The sequence below is a fragment of the Sus scrofa genome, chromosome 6 (genome assembly GCF_054392235.1).
Source record: "Sus scrofa isolate SSC_HxYL_T2T_F1_AM1 chromosome 6, Sscrofa_HxYL_maternal_Yorkshire_Landrace_v2.0, whole genome shotgun sequence".
Classification (NCBI taxonomy): domain Eukaryota; kingdom Metazoa; phylum Chordata; class Mammalia; order Artiodactyla; family Suidae; genus Sus; species Sus scrofa.
Window position 1 is genome coordinate 100,914,609 of NC_139388.1, and position 18,956 is coordinate 100,933,564.

The following is an 18,956-nucleotide window of genomic DNA, read 5'->3' on the forward strand; positions in this document are numbered from 1 at the left end:
CTCTTTATATGAGTCTTAAAGATATGTATTAGGGTTTTTTTGTGTGTGTGTGTGTGTGTTTAGGGTTGCACCCGCAGTCTATGGAAGTTCCCAGGCGAGGGGTCGAATCAGAGCTGCAGCCACCAGCCTGCTCTGCAGCCACAGCAGTGTAGGATCTGAGGTGCGTCTGTGACCTGCACTGCATCTTGTGGCAATGCTGGATCCTTAACCCACTGAGTGAGGCCAGGGATCAAACCCACATCCTCACAGAAACTATGTTGGGTTCTTAATATGCTGACCCACAACAGGAACTCTGTATTTGGTTTTACACACACACACACACACACACAGAAAAAGAGAGGAGCTTGGTCCAACAGTGTGCAAAACCACACAGGGTTATCTAAAACTCACTCTTTATTGCCAAGTAGCCTGATTCTTGTGATTTGAAGAGATGTTAAAGCTGAACCATAGGAAAGAACTCAGAAGACCTGCAGGCTTTGCCAGAAATTCCCCTTCGGTGATTTCAAAGCAGAAGAACACTTACTACTCGAGGGGCAGCTTATTTGGCTTAATTGAAATTAAAAATAGCAGTTCCAATTGTTTTGACAGGATCTCAAATTTTCAGCATTTATGGAGAGTAACTTGGCCTTTTGCAAACAGACTAATTTCCAAAACAGAGCTCTGAAGCACGCAGCCCTAAATAAGAAGCAACTCTTCTATCCCGACGGCCACACACTGGTTCGTGCCCTGCAAACCTCTGTGTTTCTCTTCTTCCTGCAAGTCTGCTGAGTTTGTCTGTAGCTCAAGGACCTCTTGTGCAGATTCTTTGGGATTTTCTACAACAGGATCGTGTCATCAGCAAATAGGGATAGTTTCATCTCCTTCTTTGTAATTTGGGTGACTGCTATTTCCTTTTCTTGTTTAAGAGCTCTGACTAGAATTTCTAGTGTGATATTGAATTGCCATGGCAAAAGTGGTATCCGTGTCTTGTTCCTGATTTTAGGGGGAAAAGTTTCAGATTTTCACCATAGAGTATGATGTTAACTGTGGGGTTTTAATAAATGCTCTTTATTTCGCTGAGAAAGAGCCTTTCTACTCAAGTGCTTAAGTGTTTTTTTTTTTTTTATCATGAAAGGATGTTAAATTTTGTCAAATGTCTTTTTTGTTGTCTACTGAGATGACCATGATTTTCCCTTTCATTCTATTAATGTGGTGTATTACACTGGTTGACTCTTTTTTTTTTTTTTTTTTTTTTTTTTTTTTTTTTTTTTTGTCTTTTTAGGGCCGCGCCCACGGCATATGGAGGTTCCCAGGCTAGGGGTCAAATTGGAGCTAAGCTGCCAGCCTACACCACAGCTCACAGCAATGCCAGATCCTTAATCCACTAGCAAGGCCAGGGATCGAACCCGCAACCTCGTGGTTCCTAGTCGGATTCATTTCTGCTGCGCCACAATGGGAACTCCTGGTTGACTCTTTTATGTTGAATTCCAATTTCATTATTTGCTAAAAAGATAGGCTTTCTCTTGGGTCTTAATGGGTTAAGGATCTGGCATTGTTACCTCAGTGGCTTGGGTTGCTACTGTGGCGCGGGTTCAGTCCCTGGCCTGGGAACTTCCACATGGCACAGGCATGGCCAAAAAAAAAAAAAAGATAACTAATTGCAAAAGATGTGTTACTATATAAAAACTATGCTCTGAGCATCATTACTTCATTCAGCACATATTAACCATAGTCCCTGACAATGCTCTAAGTCCAAAGTGTATTTCACACCAGACACACTTACTCTCACAGAGTAACTTTCTGGGACAGAAAATAAAAAAGATAAGTAAAATGTGGGAGTTCCCTTCATGGCTCAGTGGTTAAGGAACTCAACTAGGATCCATGAAGATGTGGGTTCGATCCCTGGCCTTGCTCAGTGGGTTAAGGATCCAGTGTTGCCATGAGCTGTGGTATAGATCATAGACACAGCTCGGATCTGGCATTGCTGTGGCTGTGGTGTAGGCCAGGAGCTGTAGCTCCGATTCAACCCCTAGCCTGGGACCTTCCATATGCTGTGGGTGTGGCCCTAAATAAGCAAAAAAAAAAAAAAGTGCAGTATGTTAATTAATGACAAGTGGTAAGGAAAAAGCAACAAAGCAGGCAGAGAGTATGAAGAGGTTGAGATTTTAGATAGTGGCCTGACTTGCAGCATTATAGTTTTCCATAACTTATAATTGCTTTAGAAATAGAGAAAAACGCTCTCAGTGAAGAGGAGGAAATTGCTGTGATGGATGTAGCGTCCCTCCCACAGCAATCTTCTGCCAAGCCACAAGCCCTATTAGGAAACCCCATTTCCTTTTGGCTCCATGTCCTCCACCAACAAATGCAGACCCCGATGCCAATAACTGCCGAATCCATCAAGCAATGAATGAGAAGGTCTCCAAAAGCATAACCCATCCCTCTGTCACCCCGTCACTTACTTTCGGCAGCTTCAAACATTCAGGACTGTGCATCTGTCCCTAACTCATAGGCGAGTGTCCTCACACTGTATGATTCTTATTTATTTATTTATTTTGTCTTTTTGCCATTTCTTGGGCTGCTCCCGCTGCATATGGAGGTTCCCAGGCTAGGGGTCTAATTGGAGTCATAGCCGCCAGCCTACGCCAGAGCTGCGGCAACGCAGGATCCAAGCCGCAGGGATCCACAGCTCACGGCAATGCTGGATCCCCAACCCACTGAGCAAGGCCAGGGATCAAACCCACAACTTCATGGTTCCCAGTCGGATTTGTTAACCACTGAGCCACGAACAACGAGAACTCCGATTCTTTAAGAAGGTGTCAAAGGTGAAGTGACCTTTTCGTTTCTGACTTCACTATGCTAACAGAATTTGAATATATTCATCCAACCTTCCGGGTAAATGAAAATGCAGGAGGCGAATGAAAAGTGGGCATGCTATTTGATTAGCTGATTTCCCATGGATGCTGTACCTGAGCACTACTTAAGTAAATCAGGGACAGAAAATATATCCAGCTTTTGAAAGGTAGATATTATACAGGGTAAACATGACCTGACAAATGAGAAAACAGCACCGTACTTGCTAACAGCTGGGCAGATTTTTACCAGGGAGCTTCTGGGAGAAAAGTCACCTGACTTCAGGTCCAAAGGCACCATCCTGGGCAGGGCGTCATTTCCTGCAGCCACCATGTTCACTCCCTTTGTCCCAGCACAGAGAGCAGGACCGGCCCTGAGCAACAGGAAACCGCATGTGCCAGCCCTGAGGCCAGGCCAACCCAGCAGCAGGCACTGCCAGGGCAGGTGCATGTGGACAAGAAGTGCTGTCCATCAGGCATGAATTCACTAAACCAGCTGTGCCCTAAACCCCTGGGGGGGGGGGTGAAAGGAAGGAGAGCTTTGTATGCCCCACCTACGGGGCATACAACTCAAACAGCCAGGCTCTGAGGGCCCCAAGTGCTTCTGAAAGCAGTGGCCCCCTCCCTCCAAAGCCCCATCACTTCCCAGTGGAAAGCCTGGGTGCACCGTGACCGCCAGGCCCTCCCTGAGGCAGGCAGTCTCCGTTATATCATCCACTGACGCAGAAAGACAGGAAGCCTTGCTGTAAGAGTTTGAGCCTAAAAGGCAGCAGGTATAATCAGACATTTAGTAAGGAAACCAAAACACTGACAAGGGTCTACCGTCTGACACGAGCTCAGAAAAATGCAGGGGATGAACATATGCAATGTCTGATTTCATTTATCAGTTTAGAGCAGTTCTATGGAAAATGACCTTTCTCTACCCCTCAGCGCAGATGAGACAATGTAAACACCTCCCTCGTGCCACTGGGAGGGACACTTCTCTGCTGAGAGGTTTCCTATTACAAAAACCGTATTAGAAAATACAGCCCAACAGCTAGATGTAGGGTCCCCAGCTACGTGGACAAACTGCTGTGTTTATCAGAGATCTTCAAACTAGGAGACCTCGGAAGCTCCACCTGCACTTGAAAGGCTTGTCTTTTCCTTACCCTGTGAGTAGCTCACTCGTATTCCCAGAGAAAACCCCCTAAATCAGGAGAAACAGCCACAGTTAATATTAAGTAGGGAAATGGGGCTGAAAGTGAGAAAAGAAGTCCATTTCCCCAGTTCCTTGAACTAGATTAAAGCTTGCCTTTCTAATTTAGAATAGCCAGGTTTTTTCATGTGTAAGAGGCAGTCATTTCATGAATGGCTGAGAGGCGCTGTCCATAAATGCAGACATTATGCCAGAGAACAAGTGAAGAAAAACACTTTTAAAAAGAGATTTTGCCTCCTTTTGTCTGACTGCAGCATGCGATTCTCAGCTGCAGTATTTTCCAGAAGGCGGAAGGGCCGCTGTCAAGATGTTCTGAGACGCAGCTCCTGCCACTGGCAGCCCAGCATCGCTGCTCCTGAGCTTCCCCACCGCCTTCTGCCACCCTGACTGCACAGGAGGGCTTCCTGGGGGCCAGCTCGGCCCCGCCCTCACCAGGATGCAGGCTGCCTGTGTCTGTACCCGGCCACATGGGCACCTGCAGCTACACAGACATGTCCTAAACCAAAGGTGCACTCACCACGGGAGACGGTGATAGGCCGACTGGGCGCTATGTTGCTAAGTCCTGCCAACTTTTAAGGATTTGTGTTCATTCTGATTGTGCAGTTTCTTTGCCTATCACAGAAGCGGTGTCATTTTCTCCAGGTATCTAATATTTGCACAGGCCCTGAAAAGCTGGATGGCCACAGGCTCCACTGCCTGTGTCTCTGTCCTGGCCAAGGCTCGCACCCACAGGACCCCAGAAATCTCAGGGGTCACTGCCATAGGCAGATGACTCTGCTTCTCTGATGGTAACCAAGCAGGGCCACAAGGCGGGAGGGGCTGGGGGGCGGGGTTGAGCTACAGATGCCCGAGGCCGTCCTAAGTTGGCTTCATGCCTTGAGGCCACGTGGGTGCTGCCGGGTGGCAGGCCAGTTTCAACGATGCCTTGGAAGCCCCTATGCTCCAGACGAAGATCTGGGAGGCTGGACTCCTCGTTGCCCATGGCTCCAGCCCTTGGACACGAGAACTCTCTTCTCCAGGGACTGAAAGAATATTTTCCATCTTTGATTGCCTTTTTCTCCCCGGGGAAGGAAAAATCAAATACCCTCTAGCTTTCTCTCTGCTGTTGGCTCTTAGGACCTAACAAGAACGGATGAAGGAGTGAAAAAATGATTGCTAAGTTTAGTTGTTGGCAGTTTTTTCCAAATCAAAGGCCTATCTGGCCTTTCCACTGAAAGGACTGGAGCACTGGTGGCAGATTCCGAGGTCACTGCAGGATAGGGAGCTTCCGGCGACAAGTGAATTCCAGCTTTATTTCTGCACTTCCTCAAAGACAGGGTCCCTTCCAGGCTTTCGGGTAAGTTTTCTGAGGCAAATCCATGACAATGACGTCACATCTAGCGAGGAGGCCCTTCCTGACCTGAATGCTCCCTCCCCCCACCCCCATCCTGAGAGTGGTTCCCCTCCCCCTCCCTCAGACTGAGGTCTCAAGGGCAGAAACTGGCTCCCCGCACCGAGGAAGCACTGAGTAGGGCCACCATCGGCAGGTGCCTGAGTCCGCGTCCCGGGGTGCAGCCAAGCCAGCTTCTGGGAGAGCTCTCCACCCCCTCAGCACTGTGAGCAGAGGGGAAAGTTCCCAGAAATTCATCAGAAAGGATGGCCAGCAGAGGCTTGAAAAGCCGCCCTAAGTAAGAAACCCTGGAACCAACCTCTCAGCCAGTGTCAACTGCAGCAGCAGCAGCAGCACCGGTGCCCAACCTGGCCAGCGGTCTGCGTCCATCCGTCCAGGGCCTGGCTGTCTGGGTGGAAGGACCCTGCATTCTGGGGTACAGATCTCTCCCTGATGCCCGGGGCAAGGAGGGGGCACCGAGACTGATGAGTAACATGCACCCCCACTCCCCAGGGACAGGGGGGCATGGACCTCACTCCGCCAGCAGAAGAGCCTGCCCTGACCCTCCCGGGTACTTCAGCCGGTGGCTCAGGGGTCCTCAGAGACCAAGCTTGCAGGCAGGCTGTCTAGACAGTATTCATGACCGTCTGCCTGGCAGGCCAGCGCTATTAGGACGAAGCTGCCTCCTCCCACCCCCGCCCCGCTCCGCTTGCCTTGCAAAGCAGGAATCTGACACTGAAAATTACTATCATTGTTGCCTTCTCAAAATAGCACTGCCAGACTCTCATTAACATCCACACTAGACTGCTAAATATTTCAAGAAGTGGATAAATTTCATCTGAAGTGGGACAGTCCCACACACAGGAAAACAGTAACAGAATCAAAATGTAAATCTAAGAGGTTGTTTTTATCCACGTAAATTTAGTGTCCCAGCAGGAGGAAAGAACCCCAGGGTTTACTAAACTCCCTCCCGTTTGTTCCTGCCTTTGTTTATTTGAAAAGGCAGAGCTGTCTTTCAAGAACTTACAAGATTTTAATTGATCAGAAACCATCTTGGAGAAACAGAGGCACAAACCCAACAGGCCTGCAGTCATGAAGGAGGGGTGAGCTGGCCCCTCTGGGTGGTGGGGGCTGCTGCAGTGACACCCTGCCCCCAAACCTGTTTAAAGGCCATCACACAAGCCAGTACATGTCTGGCCATGGATTCTTTCCTTAAATTGAAAAAGGGCAGCCCTGTCAAAAGAACACACACTACAGTGCTTGCTTCACTGACTGGCTTCAGCCATGGACTTGACCAAGGCGGCAGAAGCAGCACAGAGCCACCTGGGCCCCCTGACCGAAGTTCTGACCCTCTGAAGGTGCCAGGTGGGGGGGGGATCTGTTCACTGGGCCCCCCAACACCCTGTTTGCACTCTCACCTTCCTCTAGGTCACAGAAACGGTCCACAGCCAGCAGAGCTGAAGAAGGGATTAACCACTAACCCATTAGCAGCGGAAACCCGAGAGAACTCTGAGAAACCAATGATCCCTGACACACTGGGTCCCCTGAGTTAATGTTGTGGAATCTGTTTGGTAATCCATGATGAAACCAAGCTTATCATCATCTCTGTATCAATTAAAACCGTCACATAAACAGTTGCTCTTGGAGCACTCGGTTCTGTGGGCCTTCATGACAATAGATTTGTTTCTTTGATCTCCACGCTATACACCTTTAAAAAGTGATGAGTAAATCCTTACTTTTCCCAAATATATCATGGAAAAAAAACAGCAGGACCTAAAAGCAAAATCCCATCCACAGCCCAAGTCCAGCTTCTCCTTCCAACATATTCTAGCTGTGTGACCCTGGATAAATTACTTAACCTCTCTGAGCACTGTCTCCTAGGCAACCTTCCTAGATTTCAAGAGATAAATGCGACAATGCTTATCAACAGCTGGCACTCAGCAAAGGGCAGCCCTCGGCCCATCTCAGCCCCATCCTAAGAAGCTGCAGGCCTTCAGATAAAGGCCACGCAGTGCTCACCATTGGAGAACGCAGTCGTGCTGCAGCTTCCCCTCTGGACACATGAATGTGAGACACAAGGGAAGCAGCAGGGCAAGGGCCCAGGCTGGTGAGTCCTGGTGTGGGCACCTGGCCTACAAAATTTAATCCTCCTCCCAGCAGCGTTTCAGCCATTTGTCCAGAAACATGAGCTACTGGGCAAGACCAGACCAAGGTGATGGCTGTCTAAGAGAAGACAGCACTGCATCAGCGTGACTTTGTCTGCCTTTTGGTGACCAGACTGTAGTTATGGAAGAGAAGGTCTCTTAGGAAATACAGTGAAGTATTTGCAGGTAGAGAGACACGGTGCCTGCACCTTATTCAGAACCAGTTCAGGGAAAAGTAAAATGTAAATATATAGAGACAAAATGATTTAAAAGGATGAAATCTGTAACCTTAAGTTTGAAAATTATTTCAAAACAAATTTTAAAAGAGAGCAGAGAAACAGGGCTGTAAACGCAATAATATTAATTGAGCATTTACTACGTGCCAGGCATTACTCTAATTGCTTTACCTAAACTATTTTATTAAATCAACCCTTTGAGGGAGAAACTGATACTATTTCCGTCCTCGTTCCACAAAGAAAATCAGGATTAGGAAGTTAATCAACACTCCCGAGGCCTCGGTCAGTGAGCGGTCACTCCGGACTGAACTCAGGGCTTCGTCTTGTACTTTGTAGCTGGAACATACAGTAGGACCAGCACACTGTCCAGGGCTGTTACAGCCCAGTCAGCCCAGCCCAGGGAAATGCTGGCAGGAGGCAGGATCTGCCCCAGGAAGCACACCCGCACACTCCCACACACCCCACACATGTGCACATGCCGCACACACCCACACACTCCTGCTCACACACCTGCACATGCCCGCATGCACCTGCACATGTGCGCAGGCCCACACATGGCCACACACATGCACACATGCCTGCACACAGGCACACCTCTAGACAGGTCTCCTCTGGGCCTCACTGGCTGGCCTCCTCGGGGCTCTGCACTGTGACCTGGACTCCAGCAAAGTACAGAGCCTCCTGCCACATGGTGGCACAGAGTGAACCCTAATTAGGGGGGATATACTCTGCTGCATCTGGGTATGCTGACAAGATGTAGGGAAGCAGCAGGAGAAGGATAAATGGTTTTTAATTCAATTCCATACTTTGCAAGTATCCACATGTCCAGTGCATGCTGTTAGGAGCGTCAAGGCATCCACAGACATAAGCAGAGCATTTGTCTTCTGGGAGCACAGTATCTACTGGGAATTATTCTTGTCCATATGTAAGGATCCAACAGCAATCAGCCCCTTAGGAGGCACCCAAGATGCTGCAGGTCCCAGGAGGAGGAATTCTTCCTGGCTGGGGAATGGGGGTCAGCAACGGTGACCAACATGATGAAAGCAGCAGATGGTCAAAACACTACAGCAGAAAATACCAAAAGAAGAACTGGCTGGTCTGGGGTGGGGTGGGGGAGAAATAGCTGGTTCAGCTTTGAATGCTCAGGGGCTGGAGAGGCTTGAAAGAAGCCTGACAAGCAGTGGGACATATCATCTGCATTGGAGGTGAGAATACAGCACGGCTCTGACACCCAGTGGTGTCCAAGCTGCACAGACAAGGGCCAGAAGGGAGAACCGTGGGCCAGGCTGGAGCCTGGGGGTCAGAGGAATGCCACCGAGACGGAAAACTGGAGGTGCCCAGAGACCAGACCCTAAGGGAACAGAGAATCTCAGAGAGGGGTGACTGGCCTTCCCAACTGCAGGGAAAAGACCAGAAAGAGAAGAAATAGAGAAAAGGCCATGGGATTTGGCAACAGACAGGCAACCCAGCAAAAGCAGCAGGAGAGCGCAGTTGTTGCTCAGTAAGAAGGGGCAGGCTCAGAGCTCAGGAGGGGAGAGAGGGATGGGCGGCGCGGGAGGAGAAGGCAGGAGAGGTGCCAGGGGCCTCAGGGACTCTCAGGGCTGCTGGGGCCCTGAAGCGAGGCTGCCCCTGGGTCTGCAGGGTGGATACAACAGGAAGCGCTTCAGGAGCGGAGGGAGGAAGGTGAGAGCCAGAGGCCAGGAGGAGAGGGAGGGATGGGCCAGGTGAGTCCTCGGCATGGGGGCAGGACCCTGCGATCCTGAGCCTCACTTCCTAAAGCTGAATGGGCCACGGGGAGTCAGACCCCTCAAAAAACCACAGGGGCTGGTCCTCAAGGGCAGCAGGCGTACCATGTAATTCATTGGATTGCAGTGGTGGGTAAAGAAAATCTTAGTGAGGGGCCCGAGGGAGCCTCTCATGCTAAGAAAGCTGATCCAACAAGAGATCTACTTGCTGGCATCGCAGAGCTAAGGGTGCTTCCTCCAGAGACAGACCCACCACCAGTAAGTGGACAATTAGGTCACGACTGCTTTGCACACGCTGGTGACTGACGGTGATCACACGACAAGAAGACGGCCAGGCAGGACGAGCCTCCTGATAGGGAGCAGCACCTCAAAGCGGCTTCACATGTGGCATTTGCACCCCCTCCCCAAAGCTGGAGACCCCACCACCAGCTGACAGGGAGTCTAGGGGCGGTGAGCACAGACAGTGACGTCCTGGGGAGGAAGTGAAGTCGCCATGGGACGGTCCAACCTGCCACCCAAGTGACAGCAAGTGAGAGGGACACGGGGTCTCCGTTGGGGCCCGTGAAAGCACCTGGGACAACACCAAGGGCCCCTCTGCACCCCGCTTCAAACACACGCACTACAAACACAACACATGCTTCCGAGACGACTGGAAGAATATGAATTCCAACAGGAAACCGGGTGATACTCAGGCATTACTGTTAATGCTGCTGAAATCATTACAGAAAAACACAGAAGTCCAATCTTGGTGAAGCCTGCATGCCCAGAGGCTTTCTGCATGGCTGTGAACCTGGCCATTCACCAACCCTGGACACGAGTCAAGACACTGTCACACACGCTGTGTCAACTGCATCCTCTGACATTGAGTGAATGAGTGGACGGCATCCATGGGAGGTAAGGAGCCACAGCAAGCGTGAGGGCGGTGAGGCTGGGGATGAAAGGCGGCCGGGCCCTTCGGAGACAAGCTGAGGAACATGGAGTGGCTGGGAAGAAGCCACTAGGCCCAGATGTCGGCCATCAGTTTATCTTATTCAGCTGTTATCACCCCAAGTGGCTCGGAAGTCCTGAAGCTCAAACCCTGCCTGCGTGAGTGCCAGCTCCCTTGACTGAAGTACAGGTTTACGGCCACCAGCCAAGACAGAAGCAAAGACCCCAGCAGGGGCGGGAGTGCCATGCAGCCACCTGCCCTGAATCGGACCCTCTCTGTTCAGAAGGAACTGCGCAGCAGCTGGCGGGGAAGGCCATCACCATAGATGGCTCTGCAGGCTGAGCCTAGAGGCAGGAAGACCCTGGTAGGGGAGGTCTGTCCTGCCAGCAGCCCCCTCAGCCCCAGCGCTTCCAGGGCTGTTGGTGGCTTCCTCTTGGCAGCCAGAAGATGCGCCCGCTCCCGATGCAGGCGTGGACTCCAGGCGCAGGGCACATCCTCCTGCTCTGGGCTGCCCGCACCGGCCAGGCCTCGCCCTCCCAAACGAAGCCTCCTGGGCTCTGACAGCCAGCGTCCATCTCCTGGAAGCCACTGTGGCCGTGACTGCATCCCACGGATGTCATCCCCCCGTAGGCGCCTGAATCATGAGTTGCGGCCACTTGGCTCAGCGCCCTTGTTCATGTCAGTCATCTCTGCAGGACAGTCTTTGTCCCCAACCTGTCAGCCCCTGAGCACAGGATCTGCCTTCCTCCCCTCCCCAGCACGCCTGGTCCAAAGACCAAAGAAGGCACTCAGTAATTTTATCTGTAAATACCTGTATACAAATAATTTGATTTTTATAAATAATAATTTTTTCTGTAACATTGTATTTTTGGTGCTCAGAAGTGCACTGTTTAGTGGAAGAAGAGAAAACACAAAGAAAGCTAGCGTTTAGGTCAATAGTATTTCCTTCTTTTTTTTTTTTTTTTTTTTTTTTTGGTCTTTTTGCCCTTTCTAGGGCCGTGACCACGGCATATGGAGGTTCCCAGGCTAGGGGTCGAATTGGAGCTATAGCCACCGGCCTACACCAGAGCCACAGCAGCATGGGATCCAAGTTGTGTCTTCAACCTACACCACAGCTCACAGCAACACCGGATCCTTAACCCACTGAGCAAGGCCAGGGATTGAACCCGCAACCTCATGGTTCCTAGTCAGATTCGTTAACCACTGAGCCACAACGGGAACTACTGGCATTTCCTTCTTTTGTAAATGGACACATCCAACAAAATGCTACCCCCCCGCCCCACCACCCCGGGGACCTCAGTGCAGCCCAGTGCTCCATGTGGCACAGCATGTCATGGGGGACACGATGGGCCTCAGCCGTGGACTGGCAGGGTAGAGGAGCAGATGAAACTACTCAATCTAGGGTCCAAAAATATTCTGGGAGTCAGAGAATTTCTCATGGCTACAATAAGGGCTTCCATTAACATTAGCAGTGCTACCCTCACAAATGACAGTGACATTTTCTTTCCAACCTTAATTCATGCCAAATTTTAGCAAATATGAAATGACAGAGATGGCCAAGACATGTGAGCCACGTGCACACCCACGGCCAACCACACAGGGAGGAAACTGACTCCGCCCTGTGTCAGCCTAGGTGCCATCAAAGGAGGACACTGAACAGGCCCCCTGAGCAGGCACAAAGCAGATCAAGGAAGTTACTCTTGCTCTTAAATAGGAATGAGGAGAAAGCCATTGGCTTTTCTGGAATGCAACAGGATGGACAAGAATTCCTGTAATCTTCCAAGTTTGAAGGTGGAGAGGAGGTAGCAGCCCTCACCAGGCACCTCCTTGGAAGGCATACGGTCTGCCTGCCGCAGGAACCCAGGCTAGTGGCCCTGGGAACCCCTTACAAGTGGCCAGCCTCTGAGCCTCATTCCACAGCTGCAGCAGAAGCAGGGAAGCCTGTATCTGTGTTCCTCCTAACAGACCGGGGCAGGGGAGGAAAGTGTAGTTGTTCAATATTAGATCAGCCTCCAACACCGACACGGCTTTGGGCCCCAGAGGACAGACAGGCCACGGCAAACCCAGATGGGACAGGTGAGCCCAGCTCCCCCGGTGCTGGCAGAGAAGCCAGGAGCTGCCAGCCAGGTCAGGCAAGCCCCCTGCGGCTGGCAGCCCCCCAGCAGTCCTCCCAGGGGCAGAACCTCTGTGCATGTTCTCACCTCTGCAGGCCTGGAGCCCAAGCTGGCAGCACAGACAGGCGACAGCCATCACCGAGGTCCCACTGAGAGACGTGGCCACAGGGTATGGTGATGAAGACAGTAATGAGACGATGCAAGCACCACTTCGTTTGTTTGTTTGCATTTAGGGCCATACCCTCAGCATATGGAAGTTCCCAGGCTAGGGATCGAATCGGAGCTACCGGCCTACACCACAGCCACATCAATGCCAGATCAGAGCCGCATCTACAACCTATACCACAGCTCACAACAGCGCCCGATCCCTGAGCCTTTGAGCAAGCCCAGGGATCGAACCTGCATCCTTATGGATACTAGTTAGATTCATTTCCGCTGAGCCTACAGGCACCACTTTTCATGTGAATTATTTCACATAAACCCTCAGAGCAACCACACCTGGCAGGAGTTATCCCCATTTCACAGAGAAACTAAGGCTTCCCAGGGTTCAGAAGCTGGAACGTGCACCAGAGTAACTGAAGCCACAGCCCTCGTCTGACTTGCCCTTTGTCATTCTGTCTGGCTCTCCAATCTTTTTAAAAGAACGCACAGCATAAATACTCTCCCATTTGGGCTCCAAGGGCCCAGGCCTGCTTACATCGGAACAGTGGGGACCAAGAGTTTGCCAACAGGGTCCTTGAGATTCGTCTCTTATGACAAACTCCTGGACCTTCCTGGGCAACATCCAGCCATGTACCAATAGAGCTGCCTCACTTGGCTTCTAAGCAAAATGAAAAAGTTCACGTTTTTAAAATGAATGGAAAAGCTATTAGTCAGCTTTAACATCCAGGAAATAATGGTAAGAAAGGAGGGCGGCAGGGAGGAAGGGATGGGAAAGCAAGGGTGCAGCCAAGGCGAGGCCCAGGCGAAGGAGAAGCACCTTCCAGATGCAGAGGTTTGGGATGCGCCCCAGATGGAGGGCAAAGGTGTGTCCTGCCTGCTTGTCACCCAGAACTAGGGCCAGGGGGCCAGACATGGTCCCACACAGGGTGTACTGTACCACGTGCCCCCCTCCCCAATGCCATCAGCGTCTGCTGAGAAAACAAAGCAGCAACTGCCTCCACAACACTCTCCTCCCAAGACCCCTGGCTTGAGTGCCACTGACCTGTCAGGTGCTAGTGCCACAAGATTCTAAGTGCCTCACGTGGACTGCTGCACTCAGTCCTCAAGCCTGTGGTGCTCCAAGACCCCAGAGCTGCAGGCTAGGGCTTGGTCAGGACCTAGACCCGGTGGCTAGGCTGAGGTGGCATGACTCACGGCCATGTCCAGGCACGCGCTGTGCACATCACAGCACTGACGATGAAAAGGCTACTACAGAGAAGGTCGCCAGAGGAAACACACGGAGCAACCACCACAAAAGCACATAGCACAGCCTGCTCAGCATCAGAAACACAAACGATGCAACAGAGAAGCTTGGGGACAAGGACATGGTTAGCGCCTCTAGTAAGCATATGTGGCAGAAGACACTCAGGCTCTTGCTGGGCTTCCCCCAACAAAAACACAGCAGGAACAGAGAAAACTGTTTCTCTTTAAAAATGTCCTCCCAGGAGTTCCCGTTGTGGCTTAGCAGAAATGAATCTAATATCCATGAGGACACAGGTTTGATCCCTGGCCTCACTCAGTGGGTTAAGGATTGGCATTGCCATGAGCTGTGGTGTAGGCTGCAGACGCCACTTGGATCCTGCATTGCTATGGCTGTGGTGTAGGCCGGTGGCTACGACTCCGATTTGACCCCTAGCCTGAGAACCTCCATATGCCATGGGTGTGGCCCTAAAAACAACACACACACACACACACAATCCCTTCCCATTCCATATTATAGGATCAGTATGACGTAGTCTGATCTCCAGAACAAATATTTTAGAATCTAAAAATAAAAGCAAATATAACAGCTCACAATGTCAGCACGCCTGTGGGGGGGCGGGGGACGACACCCGAGGTGACAGGAGTTGATCTCAGGAAGGGCATCTAATGGTACTGATACTGCAAAAACATCCTCCACCTCGACCCACGTCCCTCAGCCCAGGAAATACTGGAGGCAGCCGGCCATATCCCAGGATGTTCGCACTGCTTCAAAGCTGCCTCCTTTCTCCTTCCTCTTCATTGAAGCCACAAGATCAAAAGTTAGTGAACTTCCTACACCGATTTCACCTCTTTCCAGCTCAAGAAATGCCTGTGGCCCCAGCCTGGGGAGTCACACACGCAACATGGCACTCAGGCTGCTTTCCCTTCGGCATCCCATAGAGAAACACGTGACTACAACCTTTTGTTAAAGTCTCATAAACCTTTTCTACTTTCATATATTAATTACATGATTAATTGTGGGCTCATTATGTACTTTTCTTTGCTTATGCTAAAAATTCTAGAAAGCCTGTATGAAGAATACTAAATCAATATTTTATTTCTTGGCATCAGGTGGTGCTTCTAAGACAGTAGCAAAAAGCCTCTTTCGAGCCACAGTGCTGCTGCTGCTGCCTGTGAAAGCAGAATGAAATTCTGACCCTCAGACACATCATCTTTCCAAGCCCAAAAAAGTTCCCTTTGTGAAAATGCAAACCACCCTCCGCACCTCCCCAGGACCCTGCTCCTAACCGCCCCAAACACCACTGCACGTGACAAAGGCACGGCCAGCAGGAGAGACTTACAGCTGAAGATACCCGGCGGTGGGTGCTCAGTCACCAGGAGGCAGTTTTCTTCATCGCTGTTGTCCCCACAGTCGTTCTGCTGGTTACAGACCAGGGAACCGAGATACAAGCACTGGCCGCTGGTGCAGGTGAACGTGCACTCTGAAAAAGTCCAACATGAAACGGCACAGTCAGCGTGAGCCTGATGCCCCCGAGGTGCTATTTTCCGTCCCCTCGATGCTCAGGATGTCTACCCACCTGGGGAGGCCTGGGGCCCCAGGGCTGCCTGGTCAGGACTTTCCTCAGTGAAAGCTTAGGATGGTGCCCAGGGCGCTCAGGGCCTGCCAGGCGTCACTCAACCCACGTCACTAACCCGCAAAACAGGAACATAGGAGCTTTCCTTCTGCAAAGTGCCTGGCAAAGGTCACAGCCACAGGACTCCTACTCGGCCTGAAAATGTGCCTGGCAGTTCCCATCACCAGCAGAAGGGGGCGGGTACACAGCAGGCAAGGGTCAGGGGACACGGGACCAAGGGCCTGACCAAAGGAAGCCATATGTTCTGCTTCCCACTTGTCCCAGACGTCTGAGGCTCTGGTCTGGGCAACACTGAAGCTCTGCAGTGTTCATTTAGCTCATGCCTAAGCAGCAGCAGGCTGCACGCCAAGCACGGTCTGCACCACATAAAACCTGGGAAAACACATGTCTCCCTGCTACATGAGGGCACCTGCCAAGGGCCACAGGAGTGATGTAAACAGGACAGGAGTTCCCGTCGTGGCGCAGTGGTTAACGAATCCGACTAGGAACCATGAGGTTGCGGGTTCAATCCCTGCCCTTGCTCAGTGGGTTAAGGATCTGGCACTGCCATGAGCTGTGGTGTAGGTCGCAGACGCAGCTCGGATCCTGCGTTGCTGTGGCTCTGGCATAGGCTGGCGGCTACAGCTCCGATTAGACCCCCAGCCTGGGAACCTCCATATGCCGTGGAAGTGGCCCAAGAAATGGCAAAAAGACCAAGAAAAAGAAAAAAAATCAACAGGGCAGAGCCCGACCCTCATCTCTGCAGGTGGCAGTAAACACGGGGTCCCTGAGACCCATGCAAACCAGTATCTGAAAATGGAATGTACTTTGATAAGACTTTAAGATAAATTTGTGAACTTAATACATCACTATCAATTTAAGCAACTGAGGATAAAGGGAATTGCCCAACTCCACACACACGGGCACAGAAACATCTCTGGATGCCTTCCAGTGACTATCACCTGGTTCGGACCGAGCATCTCCCCAGGAGCACCTTGAGACGCTGGCGGATGCACTCAGGACGTCGCGCTCAGTGGGCAGCTGCCAGGAACAAACCTCAGGAAAAGTGTCCCCGGGCCCCCATCAATGCCCCCTCATTCCTCCTCGACTGTCTTCTAGAACATGGCGGGCAGGCCCAGGTCATGGCCAAGGTCCTTCCACTCTAAAATCCCATTATTCAAAAAATAGTAAAGGCTGGGCATCAGCACACACGACTTCACAGCTATGCTCATGACACGGTGCTGTTAGAGAGCAACCCTCCCTGCTGCAGAGACAGGCTTGCACCCTCACAGGAATAACACCCACCTGCTGCAGAGACAGACTTCCTGCTGTAGGAAGAGATGTACACCCTCAAAAGTCTCTGGGTGTTACTCATCACCAGCCCCTGGTTAAGGGGGAGACTTTGGGGAAGGCCCTAGGACAGGCTGTTGCCTGGGGAGCCAGCAAGGTGATCAGAGGGTTGGACCTCAGCCCCGCCCTGAGCTCCTGCTGTGTAACCAGACCCATGAGGGCGGTTCATGGTGAGCTGGGGACCACGGGAGCCCTACAGAGGCAGTGCTTGGAGGCGCGCAAAGCCCCGAGCCTTTCCTTATACTGCCCTGCCCTTCTCGAGTTCCATCCTTTAAGACAAACCTGTGATCTAATAAGTAAATCGTTTCCCTGAGCCCTGCAAGCCACTTGGGCAGATTTCTCATATCTGAGGAGGATCATGGGCACCTCCAGTTTACGGCTGGTTATAACCGGTTGGTTCAAGCACAAGTGACGCCACCCTGAACCTGTGACGGATGTCTGGGCCCACACTCCCCAGATGCTGGAGCCCACAAACCGCAGGACATCCAGCCACTTGCAGAGTTGCTAGGCGTGGGAAGCACTCACACGTCTGGGGGCCAGAAGTGTGTGTTGCACATCGACAAGGAAAACAAGAGGCTTTCCTTTATAAACAAGCACCCTGGTTCTCACCTGCGGCCTCCCCGACCCAGCACAGTGGCTGCGGCTCCCTGTGCAACTCGCCGGCAGGCAGAGCTGGCCTCACTCTTCACCAGACGTCCTCAGGCCAGGCCCTGTCACTCTCTGCCATCCTGGGATTTACACACGACAGGAAAACCTGCTTTAAGGCCAAAGACTCCTGGGCCCCTCTTTGTGGAGCTAAGATACACTAGGACCAACCTGAATTGTGTACACCCTGGGTCTTAAGCCACTGCCCAACACAACTGAGAAAGGGGGATACAACCATCAAATCATAGTCACGATCACACAGGGTCTCAGACGTCACAGTGATTCCTGATTTCACAGAGAAACTGAGGCCCAGAGAAGCCAGGGAGCTCACCCCCTCACACACCACAGAATAACTTTGGTCCCCAGGCAAACGGCCAGGAATGTAGCATCTGTTCTCAGATGTAATCCTTTATTAATAATATTATGAAGCAATAATACTAAACTATCCTGGACATGAGCTAATGATTTTGTGCTTTTTTAAACCATAAAAGAACAGTTATTACTGGCCCATTATTTTTATAAAATATTTTCATTTTTATTTGAAAAAAGAAATTTGGAAGATATGAATAAGTAAGTATAAGATAGTAAAAAAAAAATCACATCTAATACTATCTCTCAGAGGCAATCACTACAAATATTTTGGTGTGTATTCATCTATACTGTCTTTGTTCTTTGAGTATAAAAAATAAATGGAAATCATCTGCGTCAATAAAATAAATCTAGAAAATGAAATGAAAAAACAAAAATAAAAATAAAAGGATTATCCTTCTTATATTGTTTTCTGATCTACTTTTTTTTTTTTTTTCCTTTGTTTTTTTAGGTCCGTGCCCATGGCATATGGAAGTTCCCAGGCTAGGGGTCAAGTCAGAGCTATAGCCGCTGGCCTACACCACAGCCACAGCAATGCAGGATCCAAGCCATGTCTGCAACCTACACCACAGCTCGCAGCAACACCAGATCCTTAACCCACTGAGTGAGACCAGGGATCGAACCCAGAACCTTACGGTTCCTAGTTGGATTCATTTCTGCTGCGCCAGGACGGGAACTCCCTGACCTACTTTTTAATTAAAAAATATTCTTATTGAAGTAGTTGATGTATAATATCACGTTAATTTCAAGTATGATTCAGCTACACACACACACACACACACACACACACACATATTATATATCCTTTTTCAGATTCTTTTCCCTTAAAGTTATTACAACATAGTGAATATAGTTCCCTTGCTATATAGTAGGTCCTTGTTGTTTATCTGTTCTATACATAGTCATATATGTACATTAATCCTGAATTCCTAATTTACCCTGGCCACCCCCCTTTCCCCTTAGGCAACCATAAGTTTGTTCTATGTTAGTGAGTCTATTTCTGTTTTGTAAATAGT

The 18,956-nt window shown here is 50.6% G+C and overlaps 1 protein-coding gene across 1 annotated transcript in view; it reads right to left on the minus strand.

Moving 5' to 3' along the window:
• Positions 1-18,956, minus strand: part of LDLRAD4 (low density lipoprotein receptor class A domain containing 4) — a 176,925-nt gene that overhangs the window by 43,116 nt on the left and 114,853 nt on the right. The window contains exon 5 of the mRNA XM_084965707.1: positions 15,304-15,444. Within this exon, the coding sequence (XP_084821833.1) occupies positions 15,304-15,444 (141 nt within the window). The remainder of the gene's footprint in view (positions 1-15,303; positions 15,445-18,956) is intronic.